Source organism: Gouania willdenowi, chromosome 1, assembly GCF_900634775.1.
Source record: "Gouania willdenowi chromosome 1, fGouWil2.1, whole genome shotgun sequence".
Lineage (NCBI taxonomy): Eukaryota > Metazoa > Chordata > Actinopteri > Blenniiformes > Gobiesocidae > Gouania > Gouania willdenowi.
Window position 1 is genome coordinate 29,831,518 of NC_041044.1, and position 18,433 is coordinate 29,849,950.

Sequence of the window (18,433 nt, forward strand, 5' to 3'; positions counted from 1 at the left end):
TGCGTCTATTTTTGGAATCGTGCGAGGCTCTGCTAAATCGTGCATGGTGTAGTATACATGGGGTAACGAGAGGCGATGACCACCTCATGACCAGCTCCCGATCAGCAATCGTAGGGTCGTAATCGTCAGGAAATCAAACATGTTTGAAATCCAGTATCTCCTCGTGAGGGTATCTCACAGTTAAACAGTGCCACGGACCGGCTTACCTTAAACTCTCACCCTGCGCATGCACGAACACCGTAGGACCGCTATAAAATGTACGGACTGTACTGCCAACGTCTGTCCATCCAGTTCCTGGTCCATCACATCTTCGCCTTTTCTTTTTTTTAAAGCTCTTTTTGCTGAGATTTTGCGAGTGTCTCTCCACTTCCGGGTTCTTCTTCTTCGTCTGCTTTAATGGCGACGCTTCAGAGTTGTCTTCGAAATGTGTACGTTGCATTTCCGGAAACAAGACCCGACGTGTCGTGTATGGACGTACAGTGTGAGCAGTCAGATCGTGTGAGAACATGCATCGCACGGTTTGAGCTGAAGCTGAGTAAAACGATTCAGAAAATCCCTCGTAGTTTTATAGGATAACGATGTGTTTGTTGTTTCTGCGTGTTTCTCAGGTATGTTTTAACGCACCGCATGCAGGAAAAACTGTGCTCACATGAAGCGGAGGTGACAGAAACGGGTAAAACTTTGTAGCGGCTCCCTGGGAGACGGACTTCTAGTCTTCATTTTCTACGGGAACTCTTTTTTTTTTTTTTTTCTTCTTCTTAATTATGGATTTCCGCCCATCCCATCCCTTATCACACACACTGTAGTATATGTTAATCAATGGGCCCCATGGGGTACAAGCAGGGATTTAATTGGAACAGAACGGCTACTCTGAAAATGTTCAATGTTTTTGAACTCAATAAATTAATAATAATAAAAATATTAAATAAAATGCTCAAGCGCCGTCCCTACTGCAGGTCAAATTATGGGTTCTCAGAGCTGGATTTTACCCTGGGCCTCAAGTTTGATACCGCTTTAAGTGATATACAGGCCTTTGCACATTGAAAGATGACTAAATGTATAGTTGTCTGGTGTAAACCGAGAGTGATATTAAATATTAGTTAGGAAGTTGTTTCCATGAAGAGGAAGAGTTTCTTTGGTAGTTCAATCGAGACTGTGGGAGAGGATGCTAACATCTGCCTGACATTTAAGCTACACTGCTCATAATGGAAAAATATGCCTCATATTCAGATTTAAGACTTAAAATCAGCTTGATTTGTACAAATGCATCACCACTGATGAGTCCATGCACACTGCTTGTATGAAAACCCAGTTCTGCCACAGGCAGTGCTGTAATTAAAACAGTTTGTCCTTCCTTTTAATCCTCTGCTGAGTCACAGGCTTTTAGATCCAATGAAACAGACATCACTATTCAGTCTTAATCAGTTACTGTCTGCAGGGAAGGATTTGGGTTCCGCATCTTAGGATTTTTCCTAAAACGCTTAACATGTTTTTTTAAAAAGTTTTTCAATATTTTGAATGTTCTAAGTAAGTCTTATATTGGAAACATTGCATGGACTGATTAAATAAATGAAGACTTGGTAGACACCAAGCAGAAAACAAAAACTAAGCTCAGAATAAACAAGTTTTATTTTAAACACTATAGTTACAGCCCACTTAGCTCTTCATGAGCTGTGGGTTTTTGGAGTACAACTTGACAAAGACAAAAATAATGGTATGTCTTACACACACACACACAAAACATAACGATACAAAGTATAATAAGTACATTGGAAAACAATGACAACACAAGTCTTTTGTGTTTTAAATCATGATTGTCAGACAGTTCAGTTTCATGACCCATCAGCTGTAAGATAAAAACTGCTCAGAAAGGATGTCATATAGTGCTAAGCAGAGGGTGATAGGTGCATAAAATTGTGTGGAATAAAAATGAAAGTCACTATTTTGACTCAGTTATTAGGCTTTAAGTGTTGTTAACTGCTTTACTTAACTGTGAAAGAAAAGGGAAAAATTGCCCATTTAATGCCGGGCTGAGTTATCTGTCAAAACTACAGATACACTGGTGTTCACATGCAATGAAAACACCTCCCTGCAGCAAGTCCAGAGGCAAAACTCATGAAGAGAATGTGAAGGTAAGGAATTATTCATAGGGCAAAGTCAAGGGTTTCTTTAACCCTTAAATACAAAATGATAATTTAGCTTTGCACACAAAAAATGACGTACTGATGACTTTCTAAATCTGCTGGTTTTGAACTGCTGGCTAACTGATGCTTAGTGTACTTTAAAGCCTTATGTGTGTATTCAAAGGAATAAAGCAGGACAGAAGTGTGTACACTGTGTGACCTGACAGAAGTAAGTTCCACAGAGACGTGTTTGGCTTTCACATGTGCATGGAGGATTAAAACAGCAGCCGTGTCCAAACCCCACCGCCCCCCAACCCCGACCTTGAAATTGATAGGCATCTTCATATGCTCGACACTTTGTCGATTTCAACCCTGTGAGGAAAAAGTACACAAGATACTTCAGTAAAAGTGCTCCTTTTCAATCCGCTGGTACGTAGGCTGGGTGAATGTGGCTAAATAATAAATGGACTGACTGTAGTGGCAGTGGCTTCTGGTGCGTTGTAGTCGAACAAGCCCTTGTAGCGGCCCTTGTCCTCCCTCTCCTTGGAGCGGATCTTCTCCTCCATCACCCTCAACTCCTTGGACACAGATGGTCCAAGCGACGGGTCCAGAACCAGGACTTTGGCAAAGTCCGCTCGTGCCTCCACCTCGTTCCACACTGCGGCGTGCGCTTTGGCCCGCTTGTAAAAAGCCTTCACGTTATCTGTTCCAAACACACAGACAAGGAGTGTGGAGTATGGTGTACATTCAGGACATTCTAAGGCAGGGGGAGACTGGGACAAAAATTCCACCATGGCATTTTTTGTCCAGACCAGCTCACTACATTATCAGCAACACTATGTAGAAGCCATTATTCATATATATTCAAGTCAGTGATTTTCAACATGTGGCTCTTTATGCCTTAACTTTAATTATTATTCCCCCAAAAAACCTTAAAAGGGGTAACCTTTTTAACTTATTTCCTTTGGCCATTTTGCAACTTCCTTTGTCCCATTTTTCCCCCTTTTCAAAAAGTTCGGGCACTTTTTTGTGAGTTCTTTTTGACAGTTATCCAATTTTTGTCCTTTCTTCAATTTTTTTGGCCACATTTCATCCAAATAAGCTACATTTTGCCCAATAAATACCACTTGTTTCCTTTTTACCCTACATTTCGCCTCTCTTTGTTTCACATTTCTGTCCTTTTTCACTATTGTTGCCAGATTTTGCCCATTTAAGCTACCTTTAGCCATTCCATACCACCTGGTTCCTCTTTATATGCCCATTTTTTTGGGGCGCTCTTGCTGCTTTTGGCCCAATTTTTTCTTCTTCTCTTTTTTCCTAAACTCCCACCGTTTTTCCTGCTTGCTGCTCTTTGTCTTGTCTTAATCTAATAAGAGCCTCTTTCTGCATCCTGATCCTAAATCTAAATAATGCAATTGATCAGCTGTTCTTTCTATGCTATTGGTCAAATTTCTCAACAAGGAGGACAGGCAAAGGGAGAGCCCGTATGTCCTGAGGATGTGGAAGACGTCCACCAGATTGGAATTATGATAACTTTTGCTGTTTGGAACTGGCATTTTCCTGATTTATCGCAAAATTCGGATTACGTTGGCAGCATTATTGGAAGCCGCTAGTCATCAACAGAAGGGGCCGAACTCTCAGAACTCTCTGATGGATTCCATCAACTTCTCTTATCTTCATTCGGCCCTTTGAGATGAACAGCCTGTTGTCAAGGTCTGTTTTTTTTCTCTCCACACTCTTCCAAGAAGGAAGTACTGTTACTTTTTGCTTAAGTAGAAGTAAAGTTACTGGTGTAAAAATCTACTCGAGTAAAAGTAAAAAGTAGATCATTTAAAATGTCCTCAGAGTAAAAGTTATTAAGTTACTTTTTAGGGAGGGGGGCATCTCTCCCATTTAACAGAAATGTACAAAAACATGTATAAAGATCAAACTAGGTTCTTTTTTTTATTTATTAAAGGACATCATTTCAAAATAACGTGCATGAGAACAAGACATGGTGTGACTAACCTGGATTAATAAAATAAAATAAATGTCAAGGATGTCAATTTGATGAGGTAAATGCTTGTGTCAGAGCATCCAATAAAACATTTTCCAGTAAGAGAACAATTCCTATTTTTAGGAATCTCTGAAAGCAAGATATGTGTACAGTATGTTATATAAAGTCTATAAAACATTCTAGGTGGAATGTCAAAAACTTTGTATGCATCTATGCATTTAAAACAAACTGTCTAATGAAGAGGTTACATTGATTATGCATAAATTGTGCATAAACATAAAAAAAAAATTCAAAAAAGGCTTAATGAAATTATGAGAGGTAATAGTGCTTGTGTCAGTGCAGACATTTACAAGTAACAGAACCATTCTTCAGGGGCCTCATTTATTAACCACCTTTGGGACTTACAAAAAAAAAGGCGGGATAATGTGTGCACCTCCACGAGGATCTGACCCTGCCGTACGCACAAAATCATGAAAAACGGGAAACTGCCCCCAACAGAAGAAGGATGAAATTAAATACAGCTCTGTGAAATTGATACATTTGTGTGAATTAATCGAACATTGCACAGTTCACAACACATATCATATATGAAGGATATATTTGCAAAAACGAGGAGAAAAAAATTATACTGACGCCCCAGAGTGACGTGTGCACGCCTACAAATACAGTTTCTATATTATTAATAATAATAATAATATAATAACTGTAATTAAAATCACATGATCATTGCTGAAAACTGCTGATCAATTGGCTGCAACTGATCCAGCACTGCTGGAGAACGTGGTGCACAGGAGACTCCTGAGGGAGAGGATCTTCAGAGACCAGCGAGACCTATTGACAGGACAGGACCCCCCCCCCCCCCCACCCCCCAGACCTTAAAAAACGACCTGGCGTTTTATTTTGAAGGAACCGAAAGGGTGCAAGACGATTTTGAAGGATCTCCTTTGATGGTTCCTTTGAAGTTTCACTTGACTTCCATGTAATAGCGAGATTTCATTGACTAAACGAAACCTCAACTTAACATATTGTTCAAAAAGAAGACAAAATGAATCTTGCTGGAACTATTCCATGGAAGTCAAGTGAAACTTCAAAGGAACCATCAAAGGCAATCAGCAAAACTTCACTGACGAAGACTGGCAACTGACAGTCGAAACATGTCGGGAGATAAACATTTCCTGAAAAACCTTGTCTGAATAAACAAAACCTCATCTTAACATACTATTAAAAAAAAAGGCTCAATGAATTTTGCTGGAACGATTTTGAAGGAACCGAAAGTACACATGACAAAGTTAGCTGAGAAGCCATTTTTTCCTTTTCATTTTTAAAAAGTTAAGATACATATTAACGTATTGTTTGATTAGTAAATACATAGTTAGATGAAATGTCGATATAGCTTAACCTTTAAAAATGAATAAATAAAATAATAATTCGAAGCAGCATATTGATGCCATCAAGTGTATTTCCAGGTGTCTTCAAAATAAAACTCCATGTCGTGTTTTAAGCCTGAGGCCATCGAGTCTGATGATTTTGTTTTTTAAGCCTGAGGTTGAGCCATTTGACGGCGCTTGGTTTGATAAGTGAGGCTGTTGGATTTGACGGAGGTTTTGCTGAGTCATGAGTCCTTTTGGTCTGACAAATGACAGGTTTTCCTGATACTTCACACTGAGAACTGAGGATGTCCTAAAATGTACATCGTAGTGGAGAGTTTGATAAAGACACTTTTAATCTGACCTACAATTATGTTGTACCGGTAATTCAGCTTTTTATTCCATGAAAACACATTGAGTTTCCTCCTTGACACAAAAAGTATTTATCAGTGGCCTTCAAATGACCTTTAACATGCAGTATCTTCAAATTGCGAGCAGGAAACTGCAATTTACAGCAGCCCGGAAAACAGGTGATTAAATTCCCACCGCTGACATACAAATGGCCTTAATCAGCTTTGGGAGAGTCAATTTAATGGGTTTGAATCAAAGAATGATCAATGTTTAGGATCCTCATGTACACATCATTTAAAAGAAAAAAAAAAAAAAAAAATCATAAATCATTTGTTTGGCCAAATGCGTCGTAGACAGCTACGCAATGGACTGGCACACTAAAACATTCATCATCATTTTATAACAAATATTCCAGAAATCTAGAATAATTCTTTGGTATTTTTTTTTTTACTTTTGTGACTGAAACATTTGAATCATATTTCAGGTTATTGAAAAATCGTCACATTTCTGTACTTCTTTCTATTAATAGAAAACCTCACTTTTTAATTACTACTATCATTTTAAGGGTAACCTGTTGACACCCTTTTCCTTTCATAATTTTCTTTTTGGTTGCCTAAACTTATCAATGCAAAATTAATCAATTACATTTTAGTTTCTAGGCATTTTGGTTTGTTTTTGTTCATTAAAAATCGTTCTTCTAAACTCATCTATCACGTTAGGTTTGCAGCAGCACATGGGCTGACACTAATTGACCTGAATACCCTTAGGGGTGCTAGATAAAGATGTAAGGCAGGTTGTCTGATTTCCATCACTGATGATGAGAATGTACAGTCAATTGAATTGTGCATAAATGGATAAAAACTCAGCTGGAGTCCTAAAGCAGTTAATAATTGCTGACAGAAAAGAGCAGCGGAGAACATTAGTTTTACAGCCTAACTACAATAGAAGATTAGCGAGCAAACAGAAGAGCAATTAAAACATAGGGGCTAATTACTGTTATCGACACTAACTAGTAAATTGTGCAGACATGCAACTTGTTTGCAATTCTTTATACTCGTGCATTCAAATAATACAAAAAATACAATGAATACAAAGCTTCATCAAGACTAACAATGAATGTGTGTGTGTGTTAATAAAGCATTGTGACCAAACCATTTCTGTTATCTTTATGTGTCGCTGCCCAGCATTCTCCCTGTCTATATTTATATGGTATATTTAATAGCAGTGTTGGGCAGTAACAGCATTACTACCGTTGTTTAACTACAATTCACAGTAGTGTGGCCGTACATCGCTGTTTTCTACATCAAATTATTTTTGATACTTTTGTGGCCAAATAGTGAGGTAGCATCAACAGAAGATAGATTTTCTGAGGCATCTCTAGATCCTAAACACAGCTCTCCTTTATAAAATCATGTAGCTACCCTATGGAAACCATGCAGCTGGAGTCAGAGGGGTAACCATGGCTCAGAGGTTGAGTGGGTCGTCTAATAACTGAAAAGTTGGCTGTTCAAATCACACTCTATTTAACTCATTGTCATTGTGTCCTTGGCCAAGGCACTTAACTCACATTGCCTCGTATGATCGGGTATGAATTGTGCTTTGAGTTTCCTTGAAAAAAGCGTTATATAAATCCAAACCATTATTATTATTATTATTAAGGCAGAGGAATGAGCAGAGGCCAGTGGCCATATACATTAATCGACACCTCACAGAACTGATACACATTCGATGTTTACTGTGTAAGCCCAAAAAGAAGCTCCAATCAGAGTCCAAGATGTGCAACACAAATTTAGGGACACGCATTCACACACAGTGTGTGTGTGTGTGTGTGTGTGTGTGTGTGTGTGTGCGTGTGCGTGTGTGTGTGTGCGTGTGTGTGAGATCCATAGCCAGACTAGCCTAACAATTACAGCTAAGACTGATTTACAAGGTAAATATACTTGTATGATCAGAAATCATAAATGAAAACAGAAAGACACACACACAACCTGTTGGGTTTTTTTTTTGATTAGTTTTTTGTGGTGATTATTCAAGTATGTTTTTTGAGAGTTCTTTTGTAATTTCATTGTAGCTTCAAATTGCTATGTGTCTCTGGTTGATAGCTTCAGTATAGTTAGGCTTCCTTTAATGTAGAACAACGTGTAGCTTAGCTAACTACAACATTTTCCAAGTAGTGTGCCCAACACTGTTTAACTGGTACAACTATAGAGGCTGCTGGTTCAGGCACAAAGCAGACAACAGAGACTTACTTTCATATTTGAAGATGAGAGATGAGCAGTGTTCGATGACCTCGTAGTACTGACCCTGCAGCAACAGGCACTGGCAGTAGTTGAGAAGCAGCGGAGTGATCATACTGTCCAACTTCACCCAGGCTTCGTCTCCGGGATGCTCCTGATGGACAAACAGCACACAGTCAGGAACTCTCCAGAATCAACAGCACACTAACTGCTTCCAAACATCAAGTTCAAACTCATCGCTTCAAAGTAGGCCTGGGCGATGTATCCATTTTTTATTTTTTAGTTTTGTTATTGCGGATGATTTAAAAAATTCTACTTTTTTCTTCACTTGCTACGACACATTTTTTGTCCCCGCCAGCTTCCATCAGCTTCTAATGCACACACAGCAAAAACACAGCGATCGCTAATGAGTGCGAGACAGAGAACAGTGAGAGGGGAATAGTATCGTCAGTCGTCTAGAATTGGTTTGGGTTTGTGGCGACAGACGTGCAAAAAGTGAGTGTACGCTGCAAGATTTGTCTAAAGCACATGAGGGCCAAATGCTGCCCTTTGGAACATCCAATTTGGAGAAAGTAAAGAGAGAAAACATGAATCATTGTGTAAATGAAACTCCACACTCCTGGTGCTTTTATCGCATGATTGCAGACATTTTTTAAATGTTAAGTAGTTGAAAATTCTCAAAATTATTTAATTTTCCTCAAATTATGACATAATATTTCCCTTAAATATCTAAGTAGAAATTGTCACAAACTCTAGGAAATATAACACATATTTTGTATTTTATGTATACACAGAAGTGCAAACTAGGGCCAAAAATTTTGTTGAAATTACTCACTTTCCAGCATAAAATCTGTGGCCTACTTGAGATCAAACTGCTCTGTATTTGGCCTCTGAACTAAAATGAGTTAGACACCCCTGGTCTAAAGCCCACTGCAATTGGCCCAAGCTACCATGTATGATAAGAAAGGGGCACGATAGAGAGATGGAGAGAGTTGGAGGGGGGGAGTCATTTTACAATACAGACATACTGTATGGTCCAGTGGAACCAGGGAGGAGGAGCTACATGATTTCTTTTTCAACACAAATTGCTTTTTTGTTCTATGCTTTCATTTCAGAGTGCAATGACGCAAAAAAAGTGAAGAATTTTCAGTAAAAAACTGGAAAAAGTGTGGTGTTCTAAAACTTTTGACCAGTAGTGTATATATTTATTTTTTTTTAACAAAAGGCACTTTAATCCCAGGAGGTAAATAGGGGTAAATTTTATATAAAATCAAAACAAAAAAATTGTGAAAAAATCTGAAAAAATCATAAATCTAATTTTTTGTGAGAAAATCTGATATTTCATTTTTAGGCCATATCGCACAACCCTACTTAGTAGTAAGGGTGTAACAATACATGTATTTGTATTGAACCGTTTCCGTACAGGACGTTCATTTCGGGTACAGGGTTGTGCACGGGTGAGTTTCCGGAACGGAAGTTGCGTGTTTACTTCCGCCTGCAGCTACATCTGCAGCCCGTGTACGTCATGGCTAACGCTCGTGAGAAACCAGAGCTGGAGGACCCTCCCCTGTCACTAAAGTCTCCTGCTTGGGAGCACTTCAGCTTCCGGGTGAAATACTGCAACGGAGAAAGACCAGTGGATAAAACGAGGGCAGTGTGCCGACATTGTTCAGCTGAAATCGGGTATGTTTCCGAGAACACAACGAACATGCTAACTCAGTTGAAATGGCACCACCCGAGAGCGAATATCACTGTGACAAGAAAGAAAACGTCCTCAGTTCAAACAACAACAACTGCCATTGGAGTCTTTATAGCTGCGGATAAAAGCTGCTAAGCTGTGAGGAGTTTTTTTTTTAATTTTTATAATATTTCTTGTTTGAGAATATTATTATTACCAGGCAGCACTTTACAACAATACAGTATTTTCTTTAAACTTTATTTTCATATTCTGTATAATGTTAAATACATTGTTGGTTTACTAAAGTTTTGAATAACAAGTACATTTATGTTTTGCATTTGTAACTACCAGCAGATCTGCACTTACTGCAGACAATGTGGACAAGTACATTTTTCTGGCCAAAATCCTGAAGGTCTAAACCAAGGGCTACATGCTGGAACTGTGATATACTATAATATAATATTTAATGTATTTTTTGTTTGAGATTATTATTACCAGGCAGCACTTTACAAGTATTGTATTTTTAACTTCATTTTCATATTCTGTATAATGTTAAATACATTGTTGGTTTACATAAGTTTAAAATAAACAACAAGCAAATTCATGTTTTGCATTTTGTTCCGTACTGTACCAAAAATGAACCGAGCTGTGACCTCAAAACCGAGGTACGTATCGAACTGCGATTTTTGTGTATCGTTACACCCCTACTTAGAAGTGCTCACGCTCACTAAAAAGCGATCAGTGTCTCCTCTCCTCACCTTCATCTGTAGGTTTTTCAGGCAGGCGATGCCATTGTAGTACTTTTCTGTGGCCTCTTTGATTTGTCCTTGTTTAAAGAGCTTATTTCCATCTTCGTGGATCTGAGGCACCAGATCGAGCTTCTCTTTATCAGTCATGGCCCACACATCCAGCTGGAAGGATCCGGGAGGAAGAACCTGAGTGTGAAAGGAGAGATTAGCTGCTGCGTTTCATCAAACCATAATTATAATTGTAAATATATATTGCTAATGTAACCATAATTGAGTTCAAATAATTGACTTTGTAATTGGTATGGAAATTCTATAAAAAATGAAATTTACAATTTAATTACCTGTGGAACCATGTTACAGTTCTATGGATTACACGTACGTAGTTAACAACCATTAAAATATGTTTCATGTCAACTTTTCCCACGACCTGTCAGTTCTCTTAAGGAATCATTTTCTCATCTTTAAAATAATTGATATATATATATATATAAAATATACTGACCCACCCACACCAAATATATTAATACCAATATTTTCATGGATAAGGAAGCCTAACAGGGTATTTTACAGCTGATTTAAGACATGGGTCCAAACTGACCTGTTATCATAAGAGACGCTAACAAAAAGCTAATTCAAGTGGAAGGTTATGTTTTATGGGCTTATTTATTAAAGGTTTAGCTATTGTGATTAATTGTTATTGAACTTTAATATTTAAGAACATCATTGTAATTGACTTTCAGGGGGAAAAATTATAATTGTAATTAGAAAAAATGCAAGTCACTGCAATCATAATTGAGTTGTAATTGAACATGGATAATTGAATAAAATAATTGAACTCCACCCTGGCACATGCGATGAAAATTTTGGTTATGCCATTATTTCCAAAGAAAACTTCACCCTGAACACTTTTGCTGATTTATCTGTTTTTATGAATTATAGATAATAAATCACTGAAAATATTCTGAAAGAAAACCAATACAAATGACTAAATAACTAAATAAATTACATATTTGGACTAGCTTGAAATAGGACAGAAGCATTTGTGTTGACGAAAAATAATAATTAAGTCCTTTATTTCTTACCTTCACCAATTCAATGGTGAAGACGAGAGGTTGTGGACTGGCTTGGAGCTGATCCAGGTCTTTGTGTCCCAGAGAGTGGTGCGAGTGGATCTGAGCGATGCCACAACAGTGCCTCTGCCCTTCCAAAGGGTCCTTGCCCACACTAATGTTCCTCAGAGACTGGGACACCAGTGGGTACAGGGCCACGTCCTGGGGAGGGAGAAGAACCCATTGCAGCAGTCAGCAGTGATGATGCATTTCTTTGAACAGCCGCCATTTAAGCTCACTAACCTTAGTGTCACATGTGTATTGTGAAATCTCGCCTTCTCTCATAGTGATCACCACTCTTTCCCACACTGCTAATTTAAACTTCTTGCCCAGTATGAGTTCCATGGGTTTGCAGCAGCCGCCCATGGTCTTGGAGTCATCCAGTACAGTACCATCACACAGGCTGGTACGGTAATGAAAAACAACCTGTGGACAGAGAGAGACGCTGAAGTGAACGTGATAACAGAACGGGTAATCAACTCATGATCCAATCAGCAGAGGTGAAAGTCATGGATTATAAGTACTCACATTACTGTAATTTAGCTGCTTTCATGGGTACTTGTACTTTTTTGAGTATATATTTCTAAATCAGTAATTTTACTTGTACTTAAGTACACTTTAAAAGAGTTAAAGTAATTAGTTACATTTCTACACCCAACTGTTGCAGAGTAAATTATTACATTTTTGTTTTAAAATGATCAACAAACATTGTGAAACTACAAAAAAGGAAATGACCAGACAACAATCAAATGCATCACATCATAGCCGACCAATCAGATTAAACGTAATGCACTTTCTTATAAATGTAGCTATAATTAAAGCTTGAGACTTGTTTTATTTTGAATTTAATTAATTGACATTATTTTTATTTTATTTTTTTTTTATAAAAACGAATTGTACATTTTGACAAACCTTTTATTTTATAAAAATGCATTTGTGTAAAAGAAATTAAGTTTAATTTGTGCAAGATTTGGTCTCTTCCTTCTTAAGTTTCTACATGAGATGTTTACTGTATGCAAGGGACTGTGGCAAGATGTATTACCAAAAATAAACGTGGAGGGTGAAAGTAACTAGTAACTTTTACTTTGAGTACTATTTAATTGAGCTACTTTTTAGTTGTACTTGAGTATTTCATGTATGACTTACTTGTACTTGAGTAGCATATATCAGTATTCTTTACACCTCTGCCCAACAGGCACTTCAAATTTACATCAATGACAGTTTCTTTGACAAGCTCCAGAAAAACTTCACGCCTAAGTAAATTCCGACCAATCACAGCGACGGAAAAGTGATTGACACAATCTTCCAGCCAATAAGCCTTTAGAAACACAGTTCTCTTGTCCCTCCCTGAGCGTCAACGTCAGTGTGGAAAAACAGGCTGAAATCGTACTCTGTTTAAACAACGACTGAGACTAAAAGCCAACATAACGTCACTACAAAGGTAACATATCTCACAAATGAACCAGACAAGTCCAAACGCACAGACACACCGTCTGTACTGATATGTGACTCAGGTAGCGCAGGATGCAGACAGCTACAAGCGATGTTAGCATTAGCATAGCGCGTCTCGTAGTGTTTTCTAACGCCATTTAAAGGTCTAAATCAAACCAGTTCAACAGCAGATAGTAGTGTTTTTCACCTTGGTCCCATTGGGAAAAGCGGGCTGCTCCCCTTTACCAGGACTGATCAGCTTCTTTACAATTCCCTCTTCGAGCAGCTTGCGAGCCTCTTCCTCCATCCTTGACGAGTCAGATTTCCCGAAAAAATCCGAGGTCTGCCGAAACCCGTCGGGCTCTGACGTCATTGGAAAAACTAAATAAATGCAATTTTCGCAATAACGAACCAGAATTCCTTACACGTTTATTTTATTACTGTATTAATTCGATTGGTTTCTGGGCTCAGATGGAAAATTACTTGAAACGCAGAATTAATAATATTCAATTTAATTTTAAATATATCTATGTATTTTGAAAATAAGACATTGGTTTCATTGTAAACCTTTTCATTTTATATGGTAAATTCTACTTTTACAAATATAAATTTAACAAATCTTCTCCCCTCTTTGTAACCTTTCTGTCTGAATTTAAAGAAAATATCAAGACTTTATCCCTTATTCATACAAAAGCATTGAAACAGTGACAATATACGACAATATTTTTTGAAGTGGAATAATAACTGATTTACCCATTTTATTTATTTATTTTTTTTCAATTCTGTATGTTTGAGTCTTGCTTGCTGGTTCCCTTTATGTAACTTTGTTTACACTTCTGACTTGTTGTGAATTTGTATTTTTCAAATAAATAAATGTCAATCTTTACTAGATTTTTGTTATATAGATAAATTAAAATAATAGTAATTAAAAAATTAAAAAAAAAACAAAAAAAAACAAAACACAAGTTTAACAATTTAACAGCTAAAATTCAATTTGTTAGTGCAAATTACACAGATTAAGACCGATTGGTAATCCTAAAACGTTAACTGTAATATAGTAAATTTTTTTAATTTAGTAAATATCTTTTCAAGAAGTATTAATCAGGCATTATTTTGATCATTTAAAACTTTTTTTTTTTTTTATCTCATTCTTGTTAACATCTTTTTTTCTGATTGAAACTATACTAAGATGTTAAAAAAAAAAAAAAAAAAGTTGGGATAGAAAAAAAAAAAAACCAAAACTAAAAAGAGTTAATGGACAATTTTTTTTTTAAATAAAACCAATTTAGATTTTTGTAAGAAAAAAAATAAAGAGAAAATGAAACAAAAATATAGCGTTGTACTGAGACCAAGACTTCCCCAAGATCAGAATGCACCGAGACGAGACCAAGACTTTTGGAAGATGAGATCGACAAAAGACAAAGATCATCGACATCAATTTTCAAAACCAACGACAAGATTGAACCGTTTAAGAGAATAATCTCTTTTGAAAACATTTGACAGACAAAAACAAGGTTTCTGCATTTCTTTAAAAGCACAACATGCAAAAATTTCAAATCTTCACAAAGTTGTTTAGCTAAATTCTCGCAAAAAAAAAAAACAAAACAACAAATTCCTTGTATTTATTAAAAAGCCAAAGGGTCCAGAATTATTTTTAACATCGGTTTAGAGGTATTTCTGACTAGAAAAAGGATGGACTGATGTTTGGCATATAAAAAGATTTCCAAGATGACACGACAATCAGTGAGCAACAATAAATGTTTATAGTCAAATTATAACATGATTATTAATCAGGAGCTTATCCAACTGTTTTTCCTTATTATCACATTAATAAATACTTTCAAAATATGGTCTTGAGACCAACATGTGAATTTGTTATTGACTTTTGTCACAATAGAAATCAGTTGCCTATTACTATCAATGATTGTGATGTGCAGATTGTTGAGAAATGTGAATTCTTGGACGTGACTCTTTCTCATGACTTGAACTGGAGCTCTAATACCAGTAACATTGCTAAGAAAGCAAATCAGCGCCTCTTCTTTTCACGAAAGCTTTGTGACTTCACCCAAAATGCTAAGATTCTTTTAAAACTTCTACTATTGCGTAACTGAGAGTGTCTTAACCAATTGTATTACTGTGTGGTTTGATAACCTCACTCTGAAAGAAAAAAAATGCTCTAAACAAAGTGGTTGGCTCAGCCAACAGGACCATTGGCTGTACTTTGCCACTCCTGGAGGCCACACATAAAGCCAGACTCTTAAATCGAGCTTTACAAATTGTGAATGATGCATCAGGCCACCCTGCCACGACGATTTTTGAAAGGCAGTGGCAATCCGTACAGTTGCTGTATCAATATACCAACATTCTATCCATACGCAGAACCCCTATTTGGCCAGTTTAGGTCATGTGATAGGTCAGCCGTTGGCCGGTTTAGGTTGCGTGACTAAGACTAAACCTTAACCTAAACCGTACCCTAACTCTAAAAATTGTTGCGATATTGGGTTATAACCTAAACTGAACCCTAACCCTAAACCTAGCTCTAAAAATTGTTGTGATACTGGGTTATAACCTAAACCGTACCCTAAACCTAACCCTAAAAATTGTTGCGATATTGGGTTATAACCTAAACCGAACAAACCCTAGCCCTAAACTTAACCCTATCTCTAAAAATTACTGCGATATTGGGTTATAACCTAAACCTAACTCTAAAAATTGTTGCGATATTGGGTTATAACCTAACCCTAACTCTAAAAATAGTTGCGATATTGGGTTATAACCTAAACCGAACCCTAACCCTAAACTTAACCCTAACTCTAAAAATTGTTGCGATATTGGGTTATAACCTAACCCTAACCCTAACTCTAAAAATAGCTGCGATATTGGGTTATAACCTAAACCAAACCCTAACCCTAACTCATTTGAGAGAGCGAAACCTTTTCCCTGAAGGAAGCATTTCAAAAAGAAAGTGTCTATTGCCGTATGGACAACCCCCGGTACTATTGGTACGGTTACTGAAGTACAAGTACGTAGCGTCTTAGGGTTAGGGTTCGGTTATAACCCAATATCGCAACAATTTTTAGAGTTAGGTTATAACCTAACCCTAACCCTAACCCTTCAGGGAAAAGGTTTCGCTCTATCAAATGTTCTACTGCTCACCATTCGAACAGTTTCTTCCCACAAGCTGTGATGACTCTAAACAAGGCACTTTAATTTTGTAATTTATTGTACAGAAATTGACCCTAAAAGTATTTTATGTGGCTTTATGTGACTCTTTATTGTACAGTACTTTACCTTATAGTATTTTGATTGTGAAATTTATTTTTAAATGTTGACAGTGCACTTTGAGCTCTTTGCACATTTTTTCCCAATGTGGTTTTCATACTGCAAATGACTAATAAAATGAAGTGAAGACCAGTTTCAAATTATAAAACACCACTAAAAGATCAAAATGGTGTGCCATAATTCTCTTTATTTCTATACTGAAACGAGCTTATACCTGGTTTGTTGATCTGAAAAAGATTCCTACATAATTTTTTAGGCATGCCTATTAAAAAACATTAAAAAAGTACTTTTACTGAACTGAAGATGATTCAAAAAAACCCAAAGACAAATGTACCAAAATGTTAACCTCTTAAAATGATTCGTTTCTGAAGAATCCAACTTGACCAAAATTAAAGTTTATGTGGGTTTTTTTGTTTCTAGAGAAACAATTTCCTGCGTTTTCTTTTAGAGCCCCGTCTCATCATCTATACCTGCTTTTAGCCTGGGGTCGCAGGTGTAGATGTGGTCCAGTGCACAACAGAGAGTCTATTATTGGACACAATGGCATGTTATTAACCAAAATGTATGTTCATAACCATAATTTTAGCCACTGCTTTTATCAGAAATGATGCCAGATAATTATCCCTTCGGTTATTATTCTTTCCCGAGCCAACTATTTCAGACGGATTCTTCAAAAAATGGATGCAGTTTTGTCATTTATGGTTTTCAAAAATAATGTTTTATTCCATGCCCCCAGTAGTTGTACAAGAGCAAAAAGAACACACAACCCATTTTTGTATAATAATATAAAAATGTAGGGAAAAAAAACACAATGAGAGCAGCATCTTTTTCTTTAGAGATTTTATAAACCATGTGCTAACAAGGTAATTTGCTACTCTTTATGAAGACAGATTTGCATGACCCAGTTTGCCCTCTACCAGTCTGGCTATTGTTCTCTGACATGTGTAATAACCGAGACATTTATGTTGAATGAACAGAACACTGAAAATGTCCTTATTTGCCCATAATTCTTTGTAAACCCCAGGGATAGTTGCACATTACAATCCCCATTAAACTAGCAATTTTCCATACACTCATACTGGTATGTCTGCATATCAATAACCAAACAATATCCAAAGAAACTTCAATCACCTAAAAAAAGACCCCGTTTTTTTAACATTTAATTTGTGTTGAACTGGAAAATAACAATACTTCATTCTATTTTCCAGCCATAAAACCCAGCAGCAACTATGGATCAAACTGCAACAAAGCACATTTGTTTCCCTGCTGTGACATTGAATGCTTTCCATTTAGAACTGAGCTCCTGAATTACAGAAAACTCTAAAGAAGCCATTATAGATACAGTATATATCTATAATGGTGACATTTTCAAAACATCGATAAAGTGGAAAACAAGCTGCAGAATGTAGGGGATGAGACTTTAGCTAAAGCCTTTTGTCATCTACACAGACCTTGAATGAGAAAAATTGTAGAGATGTAACATGTACGTAGGTGTCAAAAGCATGTGGTTATTGATTTGTTGGTTCAACAGTTGCAGGATTTGAAAACAACCCCCAACGTAGAGACTTAGTCGAATAGAAGACACAGTTCCAAGCCAGTATTTACTAATGTTAATAGCTCCTTAAATTTGACAATAAATATCAACTTTCAGGAAACGTAGATGAGTCCAAGTTTGCACATCCAAAGATTCGAATGGTTTCCAAAAGTAAGGCTACTCTTTAGATGACAGTTTTTTTTCCTAAAATTGGCTTAAATTATTTGTGCTTGACATTTGATGTGAACTCAGAAATGAAGGCTTTGAAAATATCAGCAGAACATCTGAGTGAACGATAAGAGGCGACTCCGTTCAAACTGATAATAAATTACAGATGAGAGTACAGGTTTCAGAAGCGAAGCAGTCTGTGCTGTGGTTTTGGCGTCCTGCTGGTGAGGTTTCAGCACTATGCATTTATCATCTATTCCGAAAGCAGCTGAGCACAGAATAAGATTTAGAAATGATTTTTTTTCCCCCTTAACCGTAGATTAAAAGCAAAATACAGAATTAACCAGAGGTGTAGGATCAAGTTCACTGATGATTCTTAGTTTTAACACAGTTTACTTTTGAATCAAC

General features: G+C 36.9%; 1 protein-coding gene across 2 annotated transcripts; it reads right to left on the bottom strand.

The window, feature by feature from the left end:
* Positions 1–1,611: 1,611 nt before the first annotated feature.
* Positions 1,612–13,391, bottom strand: aip (aryl hydrocarbon receptor interacting protein). Of its 2 annotated transcripts, XM_028458555.1 has the most exons (7): positions 13,250–13,391; positions 11,854–12,036; positions 11,584–11,772; positions 10,511–10,687; positions 8,087–8,228; positions 2,597–2,826; positions 1,612–2,495 (listed from the first exon to the last, which is right to left on the bottom strand). In XM_028458555.1, exons 1-7 carry the CDS (start codon positions 13,346–13,348, stop codon positions 2,490–2,492), a joined length of 1,026 nt encoding a protein of 341 aa, XP_028314356.1. In that variant the 5' UTR covers positions 13,349–13,391; the 3' UTR covers positions 1,612–2,489. The 2 variants fall into 2 exon arrangements, with proteins under 2 accessions (XP_028314356.1, XP_028314346.1); XM_028458545.1 differs by lacking the exon at positions 1,612–2,495 and having other exon boundaries at positions 2,502–2,826.
* Positions 13,392–18,433: the final 5,042 nt, after the last annotated feature.